This window comes from Myxocyprinus asiaticus, chromosome 31 (assembly GCF_019703515.2).
Source record: "Myxocyprinus asiaticus isolate MX2 ecotype Aquarium Trade chromosome 31, UBuf_Myxa_2, whole genome shotgun sequence".
Lineage (NCBI taxonomy): Eukaryota > Metazoa > Chordata > Actinopteri > Cypriniformes > Catostomidae > Myxocyprinus > Myxocyprinus asiaticus.
The window spans coordinates 20,241,670-20,260,868 of NC_059374.1; the positions used below are offsets into that span (position 1 = coordinate 20,241,670).

Consider the following 19,199-nt stretch of genomic DNA (forward strand, 5'->3'; position numbering starts at 1 on the left):
TGAGCAAGAGCAGCGTAACTGCTGCTCTCATGCACTCTCATGAACGTGCACTGGAGAGCAATGGTCGGTCAAGATTTTCACTAAATAATCAATTAGATTTTGGTTTGTTTCTCACCAAACTTTATCATATGCCTTCAGAACAATATACATACAATAATTTATTAGTCTTCTGAATTATACTTTTGCATCCTTTTGAAGCATGAAGAGAAGGTCACCATCAACTGCCATTGAATGACATCACTGAGCAGAAGTTTGTTTCAAAATGTCTCCCTTTGTGTACCGAAAAAGAAAGTAAATTAAATTTAGTCAGTAAATAACACACTAGTTATTGCTGTTGAATGATTCGTAATGTAATCAAGAATTTAATCATGTAATCCATAAAAGTAACTGTAATCTGATTATGCACATTATACAATGTAATGTAATCCAACTGCAAGTACTAAATGTTTGAAATCTGATTATGTAATCCAAATTATATGTCACAGATTTAATACCCAGCACTGTGCACAAGTCATCCATTTCAAGAGCTCTGCATAACACTGATCTGTATGTGTGTGTATGCTCCAACAGAACCATGTACTAGCATGTCCGGAGCTGACATAATGGTGACCCAGTTGCAATGTTGGAAAATATATTGTGGCCAGACGCTACCATGATAGAGCTTTCTAGTAAAAAATTCAAACATGTGCTGTGCAAATCAAATATTACCCACACCTAAAAAAACCCCACCAAGACTAAAGTGAGTATACCTTCAAAATGTGTTTCAATGTAAGATTTCTAGTTCAGTAAAATGAGAGAATTGATCAAGGGTCTGAACATATTTTACAAGCCACTACAGACTGATTGCCAGAAAAAACTAAAATCATTTTTCTTAAAACAAGATAAAGTTGCTTGAGAAGCACAAATGTGCAAGATATTAAGACATATTTTCAAAGAATATATGTTGAATTAAGTTTCTTTTTCACACCCCATTGGAATTTTTTTCTTCTTCTAGATTTAGGCATATCTCACTAAATTTCACTAGATTTATGCCTAAAACAAGAAAAAGATTGGTGTCTCAAGTGACACACTATACACTGTGCTTTTACACTATACTGTATACTATGCACTTGACCATCTATGTGTATGAATTTTCAAAGTGTAGTATCATCTCAAATGGAAAACTAATGTTTTGATTACTTCACGGAAGCATTTGCCGTTTTTCAGCTGACAGAAGTGACGTTTTAAACGCTGCTAGCTTTAGCATGTTAGCAAACATCTGTCTAACACTTATATCTCAAATAACATACATATTTACACCGCGTGGGGTGATGGTAAAGCATTCAAATTACATTTCCAAGGTGCTGACTTCAAAGAAGTTTACATAGTTGCCAAATTCACAATGAATTACAATTGTTTTGTCTGGCTAGCATCGCAGCCAGCTAACCATCTGCTATGCAGGAAAAGTAAAAAAGTGTCCAACATGACACTTTCCCCCCACCCCAAAATTTTACAGTTTATTTCGGTTGAAGTAGTAAATCATCCGGGTGCTCATGACACTCTTCTTCTCTTTGCATTTTTTGTGTGAAAATGACATAGAAGAGTGCAGAAGTATGCAAATTGGGATGCTAAACAACTAAAAACAACTCTTTTTTTACACAATTTAGCTTTTAGAATGTATAGATATTTTTTACAAGAAAAAAGACAAAAATACAGATTAAGAATACATTTTTTGCAGTGTTAAATCTGTGGATACAACATGACGAATTTAACTACTTAAATCATTTCACCCTACTCTTTAACACCATGAGCACAGACTGTATCTTTTAGCATCTCCGTCATCCAAATTCTTCACACCAGCCGGTGATGAGGTGTGTGGGCCGTCACGGCGCTCTGCTGTTGGTGGAACAATGTGCTCTTGAAAGAGAAAAACATGATACTCACGGACATGCTCAGTTTTGAAGACCACTGGCAGGCTGCTCTCGCCGTTGCCTTTGCCATTGATGGCAGACATCTTGACTTCGTATTCGGTTTCGGGTTTAAGGCCGGTGATTGTGACTGAACTGTGATCTGGTGGGAAACCGCGAGGAGCAGATTTAATCAAAATCCCTTTCATTAATTCATAACAACGGCAGCATGTATGCAAGTATCAAGCTGTCAAACAGGTGACATAAAACCTTGCTATTAAACATTGAAACAAATTTGACATTTACAATGTAGACAAGTCTATCAGCCACACGTCATGTTGACAATACATCTCATACAGATGGTGACAAGAAAACACAGCAACAGTTTACACAAAGAAACAGCTTGCCCAAAAATGAAAATTCTGTCATAATTTACTCACTCGTTTTTACCACCCCCTATGGTCTTTTTCTTCTTCTGTGGAACATAAAAGATGTAAAAAGAATGTTAGCCTCAGTCACCATTCACTTTTATCACATATTTTTTCCATATAATGAAAGTGAATGGTGACTGATGCTTACATTCTGCCTAACATCTCATTTTGTGTTCCACAGATGAAAGTGTCATACAGCTTTGGAAAACATGCAGGTGAGTAAATGATGACATTTTCATTTTTAGGTGAACTATCTCTTAAGGTTACACATTTTATATGTAAATATAGTTCCTTACTATAGCAATAAAGAAAAAAGCAATGTGTATTTACAAGCAACTCCACAAAATAATTACATACAGTTATATATCATAATTCATAATTATATATAGTCATAATTCATTTTTTCATGGACACTTTCCAGGCTCTCACTGGCCCTTAGAATTAAGACTTCTATATGTAGTGTACCTTTAAGACTTCTATATGTAAATGCTCTCTATAATGATTGGCTAACCTTTTCTCATGTAAAAGGAGTAACAGCACTCCCACCAGATGAATATTAAATAGGCATTGATGTGTGTGGCAAGGAGGAGGGCGGGGCCGGGCCATGATGACGCACGCCCGGCACCTAATCAGGCTAATACAGGCCAACGAGAGGGATAAAGGGAGAGAGAGAGAGAGAGAGAGAGAGAGAGAGAGAGCTACAGGCAGCTGCCCTGTATGTGTTTGTGTTGTATGTCTTTTGCTTTAAGGTGATCATTAAGTTATTATTTATGCTGGTTCTTGCCTCCTCCTTTCCCTTTTACAATGTATAAATAAGGGTGTTCTCACATTAAAAGTAAAGTTCACCCAAAAATTTTTATTTACATTTACTCACCCTCATGCCATCCCTGATGTATATGACTTTTTCTGTTGCTGAACACAAAGATTTTTAGAAGAATATTTAATCTTTGTTGGTCCATACAATGCAAGTTAACCACTGGAGTCATATGGATTACTTTTATGCTGCTTTTTTGTGCTTTTTGGACCTTCAAATTTCTGGCCACCTTTCAATTGCATTTTATGGACCTACAGAGCAGAGATATTCTTCTAAAAATCTTAATTTGTGTTCTGCAGAAGAAAGTCATACACATCTGAGATAACATGAGTAAATTATGAGATTTTTAATATTTAAACAAGCTCAAAGTTCTAACATCACAATTTCTGAATTATTTGTTTTAAGAGCTTAGTTTCCATAAATGTTTGGGGGTGAACAGGAGAATTAGCTTTGCATTGTAAACATTATATAGCCTAAAAATTCAAATGAACACTTTTATTTCAGTTTTCAGTAATATACGAGCCATACAGTGATGCTGACATTCCATATCATATGTATGGTTTCTTCCTCAGCTTGTCTCATGTGACTTACCATCTTTCACCTCATATACACGCTGCACCCAGTTCCCTCGGCCCACTGCTCTCCACTCTGCTCGGTACTTGAGCACAGGAACTCCTCCAGTGGAGTCAGGCTCCTCAAAAAGCACCTGAGCCGTGCTGGAGTACGGCTGCACTTGAGTGATGGCCGGCGCTGAAGGCACATCTGCACCACAGGGGAGATACGTTTTACAATACGCAATGGGAAAACAATATTTTAACATCTTAGACCTCATTTTAACAGCTCATTGTACTGACTGTACCACTTTGTCCTCAATATCATGTCCAACAACAGAAAATATACAATGTAAAAAATTGGATAAATGCAGTTGTTACCTTAAAGGTGAAGTGTGTCATTTGTTTCATCTCTTATCCCAGCTTAATTTACAGAGACAAGTATAAGTAATCCATTGGTGGGTTGATTCCATCGAAAAGTGTAAACACTATGATTTTGTGGTGTTTTTAAAGCATTGCTCTGTTTGTTTGAGTATCCTGACCAGGGGGGTATTCCAGAAAGCAAGGTTAACTTACCTTGACACAAACTCTAAACTTTTGGTTGATTAACCTATGCATTGCTTGCTCACGGTTATTGGTTCCAGAATGCCAATTCTGGGTTAGTTCACTCACTTGTGTGCATTCATGGTGAACTCAGAAAGAGATTCTCAGCAGAGTGCCGAATTCATGAGTCACCAAGGAAGCAGACGCTAAGAAGAAATGCGCGCCATATTTCAGTGATTCAGAACTTGATGTTTTAATGACTGTAAACGAGCATTATAAAGTCATCTTCACACGTAAAAGAGATAGGAGCTGCATCCGTTTAGGACTGAGAGTTTGCTTGACAGAATGTATACTAAATCAGTGTGTGAATTTTTAATTAATACAAATATAAAGTTTTACCATACTTGTAAAAGCTTAATTCAACATTTATATTAGACCTCTCTCTCCTATATTCATATATTTATAGGAGTTGATCCTAATGAATTGAGTTGTCATTTTGAAATATTGTTGCAAATCCTTCACTGAATCAGATAGAGTGGTTAAACATGATCTGACTCTGACTTAAAAAAAAAAAAAAAAAAAAAAACGGCAAGTTATCATTACTTTCCTAAGATGTCCAACTTGAAATGAACAGAGACAAGTATGTGCACTTGACATATGTGAGACTTAGTTAAGAAACATAGAAACATAGTTAAGAGCTTAAAAATGTTTTTGTTGCAATTACAAGTGACGATCACCTGTCGCTTGTAACTGCTCTCATTAAATGCAGAATTAACGCTGTTTTCTCATTTCTCCTTGAGAGAACCGTTTTTGTCCGGTGTCTCCGCATACAGGGAAGCGGTAATCATGCCGACAACAAGATGAGCCATCACACCCGCACCCTGGATTTCATTGCGACTGATGGCCAAAGATTTCGGACCATAATAAATATAAATAATAGGATAAATGTTTCTCAGAGGGCTGACGGCATATTCACTGTTCTCTTACAAAGCCATTCATGTTTAATTGTAGGTCAATATAATATTTATACAACCTCAGTTGCAAGTTTAAAGTTAATCCATAGCTGAGATTTAAATGTTAAATCAGTGTTAAATGTTAAAAATGAGCTGAATTAAGATGCACGGAATGTTTAACAATTATGTAATACCTGCAACAATTTGATGACAGTTAGATGGCAGTGCACAATGGACTTCAAAAGATTATCTAATTTATATGGGCTGTGGTTTAATGTTTTTGTGGAATCAGACTTTTTCAATTTGTTTGCCTTGTGGCTCCCTCTGGTGGACAAACAGTAAAACAGCCTGTCTATCTCCATATTTCTAACTGCTTAAAAATGCAGCTGTAAAAATAGCTATTTCTTCTGTTATAGCATTGCCAAATTGATACAATTTTGCAGGTGACCTCAGAATGTTCCTTTTTTCCAGTTTTTTAAAGTTTTGCTAAGTTTGAAAATTGTGCTCAAAAGATACAGGCCATTTAGTTATCATGGGCCACAGCCCAAAATGTATTTAATTATATCTTCAAAACTATTTGACATATCAAAATTCTTTTGATAACTTTTTGTCTGGAGGATCTGTAGATGATGTATTCAAAGTATTGTGCGAATCAGACAAACAGCCTAGGACGAGTTCGAAAAAGTATGTTTTCAAAAAAATCTATGTAATAAAAAAGTTTTCATGCGGGAATGGAAATCCATGTGACCATATCATTGGGGGGCACTGGCTACATTTTTATTGTAGCCTCTACGGTTCCAGAGTTATTAGCAAAAAAACAAATTAGCTAATTATAGCGCCACCATGTGGCCAATTGTCACCAAATTTCGAGCTGACACCCTACTTTTGTATAGTAATTTCCATAACCCTCAGCCATTCCAAATACGAGATATAAGGTGCTAAAATTTGATTGGCCGGTGGCGGCCATTTTTATTAATTTGTCAATTAGATTTTTTAAGAATATGTTACCATTTGAACCAAAGAAGATGCATATTTAATTTGAACTTTGTCGCTCAAACGGCTGCCAAGTTATGACAGTTTTTTTTTATTGTAGCGCCCCCTAGGGGTGGAATTTTACAAACCTTTGCTGACATCTTTGCTAACGTCCTGTTGACTATGTATACTGGGTTTGGTTACATTTGGAGATTGCGTTGAGTAGATCTTGATCAATTACTCATATTGCGTTAAACCAAAGGAATTGTATCGTTAATCTTCAGAATGATTTTACATATCGAAATTCTTTTGATCGATTTTTGTCAGGGGGGTCTGCAGATGATGTATACCAAATTTCGTGCCTATCGGTCTAACGATCTAGGAGGAGTTCGAAAAAGTAGGTTTTTCAAAAAATTCAAAATGGCGGAAAACAAATATAGATGGAAATGAAATCGGAGACATATGTTTTGTAGGGCTTGACTCAAGGATTCAGAAGAAAAATAATGTTAATTCTAGCCCTTACAGTTCAAGACTTATGACCTTTGACTTTGTTATAGCGCCACCTATAGGCTGATCGGGGGTAGGAACATGTGTATATCTCAGTTGTATGACTACTACCATTCCCCAAAGTTTCATGTCTCTAGGCCTTACGGTACGGTCTGCACGATCAGTTTTAGGGGAGAAGAATAATGATAATAAAAACCCTGACAAATGCAATAGGGTTTTGAGCCCTTCGGGCTTGGACCCCTAATAAAAATCTTAACAATAAAAAGGGCTAAATATAAATATATAAAGCCCTCTCTTTACAGAGTGTGAAGGCCTTTCCAATGCGTTGCAGTATTATTTACAATATTACATGATGCATGTGGACAGATGATTTTCTTTATTTTATACTTTGCTTATATGATATTATGCTTGAAATCAATTATAATCAGCTATGAAGTCATTTTCATATATGCACATAAATGTAATCATTTATCTATACATTCATGTCATCAATGTTCTTGATAATAGTCAAAATGTATGCAGGAATATTAAGTATTTATTTTCTTATACAATGTTCATTGACTATGTTTTTGTTACTCATGATACCTACCAAAGTGCTAGAATTAGTTATGGTTATGATAAAAAAAAAAATATGTCTCAAGTAGTACTGTTCATGCAGTTTTAGGCCCTGGATGTCATCAAGACACAGGCTGAATGTTTTGTTTTCTCTGCTAGAACAAAAACATTGAGATAAACCAAGCTTGCATGCAGATTTGCATTATATAGGTTTGGACAAATTTCTTTTCATCAGTTCTCTCCTTGCTCTCTGCATTGATCCGTAAATTGAGGTTATCCGCTTACTCTAAGTAAACTTACCTGGGTAAGTTGCTAAACCTGCTTTCTGGAATACCCCCCAGCTTGAAACAGCAACACTGGCTCAACCAAAGGTATGATTTGGGATGGGACTATCTGATTTCTGACCAATGGAAGATGAGGGAGTGTTCGAGAAACCTATTTAAAAACTATTATTAATTTTGCAATTTCGTTTGGTGTCGCGAGAGGCACAGGAATAACACACTTCAATTTAAGGAGTCATTTCTACCAAACATTACTTTTGTTGGTGGAACCTAATATATCTTGATGCAGTCTTATTATTTAAGGAGTGATTATTTGGACTAGGTGTAAATAGCACCTGACACATAGCACGACTATTTGCACTCCAATAGTCTGGTGGTAACACACAAATTAAAGATGAACTGCGCCACCTAGTGTCGCTGCAATGGCATAGTGTGTAAAGACGCTGTTGATGTGCTTTTATTGTGTGGAAAACCTGGGTTTTAGGGGTGTGAAAATGCATCGATGCATCACAGCGCATCGATCTTTAAAAAAAATTTTGATTAATTGATTATGGAATTTAAGAATCAATTATCTTTACTATAGTAATACCCAATGTGACCGTCTCATATTACATTAACCTTCTCGGAACAGACATGGAGCGGAGCATGCGAGATTGAAGATAAAGAAATCGCACTTTGAAATATAGAAAGTTTATGCTGCCGAGTTCACACTGTGAACCTACATAAGATAAAATGTATGGATAGATGGATGCTGCCGAGTTTGGCTTTCTGTCCCAAAATGAATAGGGAATTTGGTTACTACATACCACAACCGCCTTTACACACTGCTAATAAACAGTTTTTTAATCGATGACTTGCTCGATGTAAACATGGATCTTATCTGCCTGCACATGACATTTCGTCTTTAACTATTGGTGCAATATCTTAACGTTACATGATATGCAAATCTATTATGCATATTTAATGGTTTACCATCTGTTTGTGTCTGTGTGCAAGCCATTATGTTACATCAGACACTATGTTATTCTTTATTACTTTCTATTTCTATTATCTATTATGCATGTAAAATATCTATATGTACCACATTATGTCTAAATGTAACATATTCATAATATCTATTGTGCATATCATGTAATGCATTTTTGATAATATATGCAGCTACACATATAAGCCAAACCTCCTTGGTCCTAAATGCATCTGTGACTCTAGTGCTCAAGTCTGGTGCATTACTGCGCTGTCTAAATTACGAATGTTCGGTAAAAACTTTGAATTTTTTCAGCATATTTTTTGAAAATAATTATAAAACGTTCCAAAATAATCAAACTGGATCGAATTGTGACCAAATTTCAGATTTCCCGATGCATCGTAATCATTAGGTAAAGATTGTAATCGAATCGAATCGTTGTCAGAGCGAATCGTCACACCCCTACTGAGTTCGAGTCCTCCTTTTGTCCCACTTTTCACCATCCTGTTTCCTGTTTCCACGATTAATATTTCCTTTAATATTATTTATAATAATTAATACAAATTTACATAAAAGTTGACTGCCTCACAGTGATTTGGTCACGGTGACAGTCAGAGACTTGAGAGAAATGTTTGATCTGGGTAAAATTAACAATGGTTTTACCATAGTAATATTGTAGTAACCATGTTTTTTGGCAGAAGCCATAGTTTTAATGCAATTAACCATGGTGTGACTACAGTAATATGCTGTTAATATAGTAACCATATTTAATTTTGTGGTTAGTCTGATTTTACAACAAAATATCATGGGAATACTTAGATTACTGTAGTAAAACCATGATTAATTTTTGGTTAATTTAAAATGAAGACTCCAGTCATATCAGTAACCTTATAAAAGCTGTTTTATTCTACATGGAGAGTATCTCCTCATGGGGGCTGCCATGTTAGAATCACATGACCAGCTGAATATTACTCGCTTATTCTCAGTAACTGTCCTGTTATTTGATACTTTCACGCATTGATTAAAGTAATCATGGCTGACTGTGAATACTAAATTTCTACAATGGCATCTGAAACAGAAAAATATTTATTTTAAATTATGCTGCATCCAAGCCGCTAGGTGTCAGTTAAGTCCAAGATGACACAAAGACAAAATTACTGAATGCACCTTTATTTAGGAGTGCAAATTTGCACTTAGTGCAAAGAAGATACTTTTTGTTGCTATTTACACTTAGTGCAAATAGCATCTGTCCCTTAGTGCAAATAGCCTCTGCCTATTATTTAATTTTTTTTTTACTTGAATAAAACCAGTTACTTTAGATGTTACCATTTGAAGTACATGTTTAGGTTATTTTACAAGACATTTTACAGTATGATTATAGTACTGTACTTTATCTAATGAACTAAATTGCAAGTTATTTAACATACATAGACCCACTACACTTAAAAACATCAAACTCTCCATTTTAAATCAATTTACTACTACCATGAACAATTGTGTATTTGTACATTTTGTGAAATCAATATAGCCAAAAGAGAAAACAGACCGGCTGGGATCAGGATGAACTCTTTGGACTCTGTCCCGATCTCGTTGGAAGCAGTACAGTTGTAGTTGCCAAAGTCGCTTTGAGAGTCTGGATTGACCTGTGATTGATGAAGTAAATGCATTAACTGGCATGTTCTAACTCTTGCACTTATCTTTAAATCATGCATTTGACTGCTGTCATTTAATTAAGAGAATGTGTATTTACTCTTGACAGTGTGCTCTTCATGATACAATATAAGTGAGATGCATAGGCTGAAGTAGTGCTCTACAGCAATACTATCCCTTCCCAGGTGAATCTAACAAAAACATGTCACATTTCACCCCAGAATCAAAATGGAAAAAATACATGTAATTATTATTTATTTTTTTACTTTTGAGAAAAGAAAAAAAAAGTATATGCAGATTTTCTTTCTAAATAACACAAATTTTGTAAGTACAAAAGTGTGAATCTCAAAAACACTCTCTAATAAATAATTGCTTTTTTTTTGTGATAAAGTAATTAGAATGAGATTTTTTTTTCATTATCGTAATGAGATTGTTTCACAATACAAAAAACCCTTAATGGTGCTTAAAATAGTCTTGGTTTTCTTTAAGCAAAATCTAATTGATTTCTTTTTGATTTGGGGGTGAAATATGTCCCGGATATATTCAGAACATTGTGGGATTTACCCTCATGGATTCATGTGTATATCAAATATTTATGTTCTCAGGAGGGTGCTAATGTGTGGGCCATACCTCAAGATAGCTGGCGGAAGGCGTGTTGTAGGTCTTGATATTGGAGATGTTAGCACTAAGCAGCTGGAGCCCGTCTCGCAGCCACGTAATAGACACATCACTGGGGTGAGCCAGGACTTCACAGCTGATGTTGGCCGGGTTGCCCTCCCATGTGTACACTGTTACTGAGCCCTGGATTTTGGGGGCGTCTGTGATGAAAGGCAGAGCACATACAAATGAAAATAAACAAACGTGCTGGCTCCAACTGACCCTATATCTACCTAATGCCCGTCTAGATCCTCTGTGGCCAAACAAAGCCCCTTTTCCATTATATTTGATGCCTTTATTATGAGGATAAGGCGATTACATTTTTGGGTGAACTATCCCTTTAAGCACTGTTTTCAGAACTGAATCCTTCAAACACAATGTTGAGCTGTGCGTGAAGCGGCACAGTTATGCAGGGCGAAGGCTGCTGAACACATCTGTTTGCAGCATACATAAAAGCCAATCATGCTTCACTGATTTCAAAAGGCCCCTCCTCCAAACAGCCTCCCTGAATAGCATGCTGGGGGCCAACTTCATGCAAGATGCTCCTGTGACGGACATGGCTGGGCCCACGTTCCCTCCCAGACTGTGTGCGAATAGCTCCCAGCACTCTGACATGCTGTTCGTGTTCTCACATTCATCAGAGCTTCAGATGACATAAGTTCCATCACAACAATGCTAGTACAAATGCAAAAAAAAAGAAAAAAAAAAAAAAAAAAAAAACCCGCAAAGAGGATAGCTGCTATTTTCACAGCATTCACTGCAACTAATGTGAAAACAAATACAAACACACAGAGTGAGGGGAGCACAATGTGAGTGGAAATGGGTGGTAACACTTTGCCTTCTATGCATTAACGTGAAAACATACTTTGTTTTTGCTATTAAGAGATACAAAGTAAGAATCTAAGAAATACAAGTAAATTGGCATATTTTTTGTGTGATCTTTGTGTAGACTTCAGTCAGAATTTTTTTTACATTTAAAAGAATGCTCAGAGTTTAATACAAGTTAAGCTCAATTGACAGCATTTGTGGTTAATGCCAAAAAATTTTAATGCCAAAAAATAAATTTGACTAAAAAGTCACATCTTAAGGTTACCTAACCCTAACTCTAAGATGTGATAAAACAACAATCTTCTCAATGTTAATCTGAGTTTTTGTCCTAAACAGCCAAGACAAGCAGTGAGCCATAATACATTTTGCCAATGCTTTGGTTAGTATTTTTATAGAGTTGGGCTGGGCTGCCCTGCCAATAGTAAAATCTAATTGGTACAAAAATAACAGAATATTAACCAATTCAACTGGGGTATTTTTGGGCTGCCGCCTGCCATTTTTCACACTCAAATTGAAAAGCTCACCATTTACACATATTGTGGACGGACTAATTGCCAAAAATTTGTCAAATTTGCATATTTTGTTCTGGACATCTGAGATATAACATTGGATTATTCACACAAGCAAGTTCACAGACAAGTACAAAATTGCAATTCATTTGAGAAAACTCCCTAAGGTAAAAGCAGATATAAACTTTTTAGCTATTTGGGGCATATAGCAGCAGTGATCGGCACATAAAAGAAACGTTTATATTTGATGTCTTACAGAAATCATATTATACTTAGTGATTTTTTTGAAAATCTTTCAAACTGAAGTATTAGGGCAACAAAATAAATACATTCCTGAGAATGAGAGCTTTCATTTGATAATATGATTTGTCTATTTACATGCTATTTGAAAGACTTTTATTTTCACATTAATATTTCTACCACATGACCTCTAGGTGGCGCTGTTTTGTGACGCAGATGTTTTCAGGCCTTAATTTGTTATTTAACAAAAACCCCTTTTGGACACGCAAATAGGCTGTGATTTTTTTGTGTCACAGCAATTTCACTCCCAATATGAATGGACAAAATACTAATTTATATGGAGGTTTTTTCCCCTATCAGCTGATTTCTGTCCTGTGGTGGGGGATGGGGGTGATAATGTTGGGGGTTGGTTGCAATTTTGAAAACTACGACACTGTACTGAGTTGAGTATGCTCCCTAGGCTGCAGCAGAGCTCTGTATCTCAACATGCCAAATGCAGTGCTGCTGTGAATTACGCTTATGCCTTTCAATATCAAATAGAACGTTCAACTGTTCTAGTTAATGAGGCTTCAGACAGACTTACAGCGAACTTCCAGATTTGCGGACTGTGCGGTCTCTCCGATGGCGTTGCGGGCTGTGCAGAGGTACTCGCCTGCGTCAGTGTACTGTGCATACTTAAGGGTGAGCGAAGACACGCGGGCATCACTGCGGACCAACACATCCCCATCAGGACTCTAAACAGAGAAAGAAATCACTTCAAAATCACACTTTTGTCTTCCATCACCCATTAAAAGAATAGTTCACCCCCAAAAATTTAAATTCTGTCATGATTTTCTAACCCTTATGTTGTTCCAAATACTGTATGGCTTCACCCATAATACTTTTTTCTTCTGTGGAACACAAAATAAGCTATTTTAAACAACACCAAAGCTGCTCGTTTCCATACAATGCCTGCATATTGAGACCAAGACAAGCTCCAAAAAGGACAAAAAAGCACCATAAAAGTTGTCCACACTACTTTTTTGTAAAGTTTTCTGAAGCCACACAATAGTTTTGTGTGATAAAAAGACCAATATTTAAATCATTATTCACTGATAATCTTCAACATAGCTCTTGCGTGAAGAAGAATCATGCCAGGTTTGAGGTCAGTAACACCAAATGCTGATGGTTCTCTTGTGTTTTGTAACCCAACACAATGTGCATCAGGTTACAAGCCTACTGTGCAAAAAATAATAACTGAATAACAACTTTTATGAATACAAATAATGCATTTTGTTGTTCCTTACATAAAATATTTATTTCTTCATTTATTTATATATTAATTTGTTTTATTTATTTATTATGCTTGATAGCCTCTGGTCACAATATGCTTACATTGTATGGAAAAAAGTAGCTATGATATTCTTCAAAGTATCATTGGTGCCCCATGAAAGAAAGTCATACGAGTTTGAAAACATGAGAGTGAGTAAATTATGACAAAATTTTAATTTTTGGGTTAACTTTCCCAGTAAAACTTTATTTTGATGGTCCCAAATAGATATTAACTGACTATAAGTGACTTATCAACTGGTTTGCTATAGCTAGTAAACAGTATTTCAACAAACATGCAGTAGACTTTCAGTAGCCTGCATATAGATCTTTATTAGTGACCTACTTACATTTATCAACTGACTTGCTTCAGTAGACTTTCAGTAGCCTTTATAAAGATCTTTATTAATGACCTACTTACATTTATCAACTGACTTGCTATAGCTAGTAAACAGTGTTTCAACAAACATTCAGTAGACTTTCAGTAGCCTGTATATAGATCTCTATTAATGACCTACTTACATTATTGTTCAGAACATCAGTTCATTAAAAGGTCATTAATAAAGATCTATATACAGGCTACTGAAAGTCTACTGCATGTTTGTTGAAACACTGTTTACTAGCTATAGCAAGCCAGTTGATAAGTCACTTATAGTCAGTTAATTATCTATTTGGGACCATCAAAATAAAGTGTTACCACTTTCCCTTAATACATAGGTTTGTTAGCGAGCACATGCTACATTTGTCCTAAAGGCATCAAATAGTCCGCAAAAACTCCACTTCAAATGCAAAACAAACCTACAAAGACAGTACGCTACCTTCTGAGAACATGGCAATATAATACAATTCTTCATTTTTTTTTTTAGTATGCAAGGTATTCTGCTACCCTGAAACAAGCTACAGCTGAGAAATAAAACTTGAAAAGAGGGGGCTGGTGAACTGCAGATATAAATAAGAGTCTTTTATGTGCTGAGTCTTTGGAGCGAAGACATGAGGGGAAAACATCAATAATGCAGACCGTGAGGTAGGGGAAGCCATTTCTACACCTTGTGACGTTACTTCATCAAACACTACGTCACAAGAACTCAACGGCCTCTGACAATTTTACAATTTTACAATGTCCCAACACTCATTTTAAGGATCTGCTACAAGACAAGCAAAGACAAGCATGCCACGCTTGCATTTTCTTTTAGCTTGCAGTCACACTTAACCTTGCGGGTCTTATGAAGATGAGTGGTGTCTATAACCAACATTTGTTCAATGACTGTTCAATTTGCATATACCCTTGCAGTCTTGTTGTCCTGAAAAGAAAAGAAGCAACTCTTGAAAAGCAGACCTCCTGAAACAGAAAATGTAAAGCAATTTCCAGTTTCAAAACAAAGGAATATTCTGTGTTCAATACAAGTTAAGCACCATCGACAGCTTGTGTGACACAATGTTGAGTACCACAAAAATTAATTTAGACTTGTACCTCATCTTCTTTAAAAAAAAAAAAAAAAAAAAAAAAAAAAAAAAACACAAATTTGGGTTACAGTGAGGCTCTTACAATAGAAGTGAATGTAATCTGTAAACATTCAAATACTCACTGTTTCAAAAGTATTGCCACAAAATGTAAACGACATTCGTATTAACGTGATTTTAATGTAATAAAATCGCTTGCTAACCTTTTCTGTGTAAAGTTATATGCAATTTTACAACTTTGCTACCATGACAACATAACGCCGTAAATACTAAAACCCTAAAACGACTGTAAAAATTATGATTTAAGCAACTTTACAGCTCAAATAACACATGCATTTTTAACAGAAGGATTAATGTAAGTGCTTTTATAAAATTATAAGCTTCACATTTCTCTGTTTGAACTATCTAAAAATTGGCCCCATTCACTTCCATTGTAAGTGCCTCACAGTAAACTCGATTTTTGATTTTTTTTTAAGAAAAGGACGGACGAGTTGAAATGTTGTTTTATGGTAATCAACATTATGCCACAAATGCTGTCGATTGAGCCTTTACTTGTACTGAACCTGGAAAAATCACAGTTATAGTAAGGCACTTACAATGAAAGTAAATGGGAACAGTCTATTTTTTATGATTAAAATTTTTATTAAAACACAGAAAAGCAAAACATAAATACACAGAATCAACTTTTAACACACACTACCACCCCTCCTCCTCCCCATCCCCAACCCCACCCGACCCTCAACAAACACCCCTGTGGTCATACATGAGCACATACAAAAGAAAACAAAAACCAAACAACTAATAAAAAAATGTAAAAAATCACACACATTAACAACTACCTCTCTCTCTCCATTATTCCACACCGAAAACCCTCAAAGAACGCTAAGTATCTACCCCATTTCCCAACAAACAAACAAATCCAAATTCCCTAGTCTTCTATATGACCCTTCTTCTAAAGAAGCCACCATCCCCATCTCCGAGCACCACTCCTGAAATGGGGCGCTCCAACTGACTTCCAACCCCTCAAAATCACCTGTCTGGCGACCATAACACAGGTTAGGACCCAATCCTCCACATATTTACTCCTCACATTGATCCCAAAATACAGAGTCTGGGGTAAAACGAAACCCGAGTGCCCAAGATGACACATACACAATTCTGAACCCTCAACCAAAACCCTTGGATCTTAACACACCCCCAAAAAAGATGGGTTGTGTCTCCATCCTCCGATTGGCATCGCCAGCAGGTGGGTGTGTCTTTAAGACCAAGCCTATACAATCTAGAGGGGGTCCAATAGAATCTATGTAAAATCTTGAATTGCATAAAGTGAACCTTTGCATCTCTAGATACAGACTTGACATTTTTTAGGATTTTTTTGAATTCTAGCCCACACTCACTCTTCCAATACCAAGGTTAAATCTTTCTCCCATAATCTCTCAGTTGAAATTAGAGCTCCGACCCCCAGACTCTGCATTAGCAGGGAGTAATACACTGATGCCTCATGACCTTTTCCAAAAGCAGTAATCACCATTCCTAGAGTATCTGCCACTTTAGGGGTGTGTGTGCTACTCCCAAAAACAGTACAGAGCAGGTGGCGCAGCTGTAAATACCTATAGAATTGAGATCTGGGAATCCCAAAATGTTGAACCAAATTTTCAAACAATCTCAACACTCCACTCTTCTATAGGTCACCGAGTGTAGTAACCCCCCCCCCCCCCCCCGAAAATCCATAATTTTGGGTTCAGCCATATGCTTGAGGCAACATTAAAATAAATGTCAGAATTAAACACTCTGGACGCTTTTGTCCATAACGAGTGCAAATGCGAGATAACGGGGTGTAACTTAACCTCTCCGGTTAGTTTGATAATGTAAGACTGGCACAAAATTGTTTGCATCACTTCCGGGAAAGTCAAAGAACTCTGCGAGAACCAATGTCATAAAACTCTCACACAGAAGAGCATCTCCACCTGAGAAAACACACCCCACTGATTGGGGACCATAAAACACAAATCATACTCACATCTGCTCTCTCTCTCTCAACTCAGATCACTTTAAGGACACCAAAAACTAAGTTATGACTTATCCTGTTCTGTAATGTAAAAGGTTTTCTGATCATACATGTTTGGTATCATTCAAGAGGTCTCAGTGCAACTGGTATAACGGTCTCATTCCCTTTCAACAAAGTCAAATCACAAGTAAGATTTAAGAACTTAGTAAAATACTGTATTCTTTCAGGGGCATGACCCCTCCCAGGTCTCTCCCAGACCAGATGCAGATTAGGTGCATTCTTCGTAAACATCAATCAAACACTCAATCACAAGTTTCAGAGGTCTACCTTCAAACTCCTAAATTGTAAACCAAATCCTGGATAACATCAAACACACACATCTGAAATAACAACAGAATTGTTTTGGTATTTAAAGAGAGATGACAAAGGAATCAGGGTCTCTGTAGCCAGATGATCCACACAGTAAACATTGTGTGTAGTTTTTTCTCTACCAGGTAATTGCAATTTGTTTTTCTTATGTTTGCTAAATGTTTGAATGGAATGCAACTTTAATTATATTATTATGCTTGGTTCATTGACAGCTTTGAATTTGATTTAATATTTTAATTAGATTGTTTGAATATATTACTATTACCTGGTAAATAAATTGTTATTATGATTCATTCTGAAGGACTGTTTTCTAGTATATTTCTTATTAACTACAAATCTATGGTCAGAGTTGGCTTAACTAAGCTTCTTCAGAAGTAACCCATAAGTTAAGTATGTAAAAGGCTAAACGGCAAACCGAGAATCTATAATAGAACTTAGCCAAGTAGAATTAAACGGGAATACTAAGGGTAGGACCGAGAATCTGTAAAACAGAACTTAATTGACTGGGGCTAAACGGTGAGACGAGACTCTATATGAACTTAGCCAAATAAGACTAAACAGTTAAAGCCGAGAACCTATAAGGACTTAGTCTGAAATTACTAATATCTGAAACTAATGAGTTTTGTAGTTAAAGGACCTGTGTCCGGCCAGCACAGGACCCAAATAACATTGAAATAACAAATGCAGTCTAGAAGAGAGAATTTAAAAATAATAAGATACAAAACTTAAATTCAGAGCATAGATACATCAATGATGTTTTTTCATAATTGGAGTCAGATGAAATAAAGAAAAGAATTAATGATAAGATTAATAAAACTTGGAACTCAAATCAATTGCCATTGGACACTGTCCTTAGACCAGTGGGTGACTTCCCCCTCACAATAGAAAGGCTGTGCAATGGCGAAATAGGGGCAAGAACTTCCTGTTCAATACAAAACCAAGGAGGGGCTCTCTCAGGTGGAAGTGACCAATGAGCCAAATGTCTAAGACCGAATGCATAATAATGAAACAAAATCTTGGTTAGGCCTAGCCCACCTTTGTCAATCAGCCTATGTAACTTATCAAAATGTAATCTAGGACGCTTACCATTCCAAATGAAGGACTTTGCTATGCTATCAAATTGCTTGAAATAAGGAGGGGGACATCTGCGGGGAGAGATTGTAGCAGGTAGTTACATTTTGGAATACAATTAATTTTAATAACATTAACCTTCCCAATCATAGATAAGTGTAATGAAGCCCACCTGCCCACATCGCTCGAAAATCTTTTTATTAAGGGATCAAAATGAACTCTAAATAAATCAGACAAATTTGCTGGGAATAAAATGCCCAAATACTTAATGCCCTGTTTGGGCCCTGGAAGGCACCCAGCTGGAAAGCCGCTACTGGGAAGTACGCTGTCAGAGCCAAAGGTTCGGATTTAGACCAATTAACTCTGTATCCTCAGAACTTGTGGGGTCTGAGACGAATAATAAAATATCATCTGCATAAAGCAAAAGCTTATGCGCCACACCTCCTGCCACCACCCCTGGAAAATAATTTCCCTTCTTTGCGGCTGCTAATGGTTCCAGGGCAAGACAGAACAATAATGGGGAAAGAGGGCAACCCTGCCAGGTGCCCCTATTCAGAGTAAAATAAACTGACATTAATCCATTTGTTTGTACCGCCGCTACCAGGTGTCTATAAAGTAACTTAATCCATCCAATAAAAGTA

At 36.4% G+C, this 19,199-nt stretch overlaps 1 protein-coding gene across 8 annotated transcripts in view; it reads right to left on the reverse strand.

The window, feature by feature from the left end:
* LOC127422323 (neural cell adhesion molecule 1-like) overlaps positions 1–19,199 on the reverse strand; it is a 179,828-nt gene that overhangs the window by 37,317 nt on the left and 123,312 nt on the right. For all 8 annotated transcript variants that reach the window (XM_051665752.1, XM_051665751.1, XM_051665754.1 and 5 more), the window contains 5 exons: positions 12,925–13,075; positions 10,738–10,925; positions 10,004–10,100; positions 3,723–3,893; positions 1,924–2,049 (listed from right to left, as the gene is read on the reverse strand). In XM_051665752.1, the coding sequence (XP_051521712.1) occupies positions 1,924–2,049; positions 3,723–3,893; positions 10,004–10,100; positions 10,738–10,925; positions 12,925–13,075 (733 nt within the window). The remainder of the gene's footprint in view (positions 1–1,923; positions 2,050–3,722; positions 3,894–10,003; positions 10,101–10,737; positions 10,926–12,924; positions 13,076–19,199) is intronic.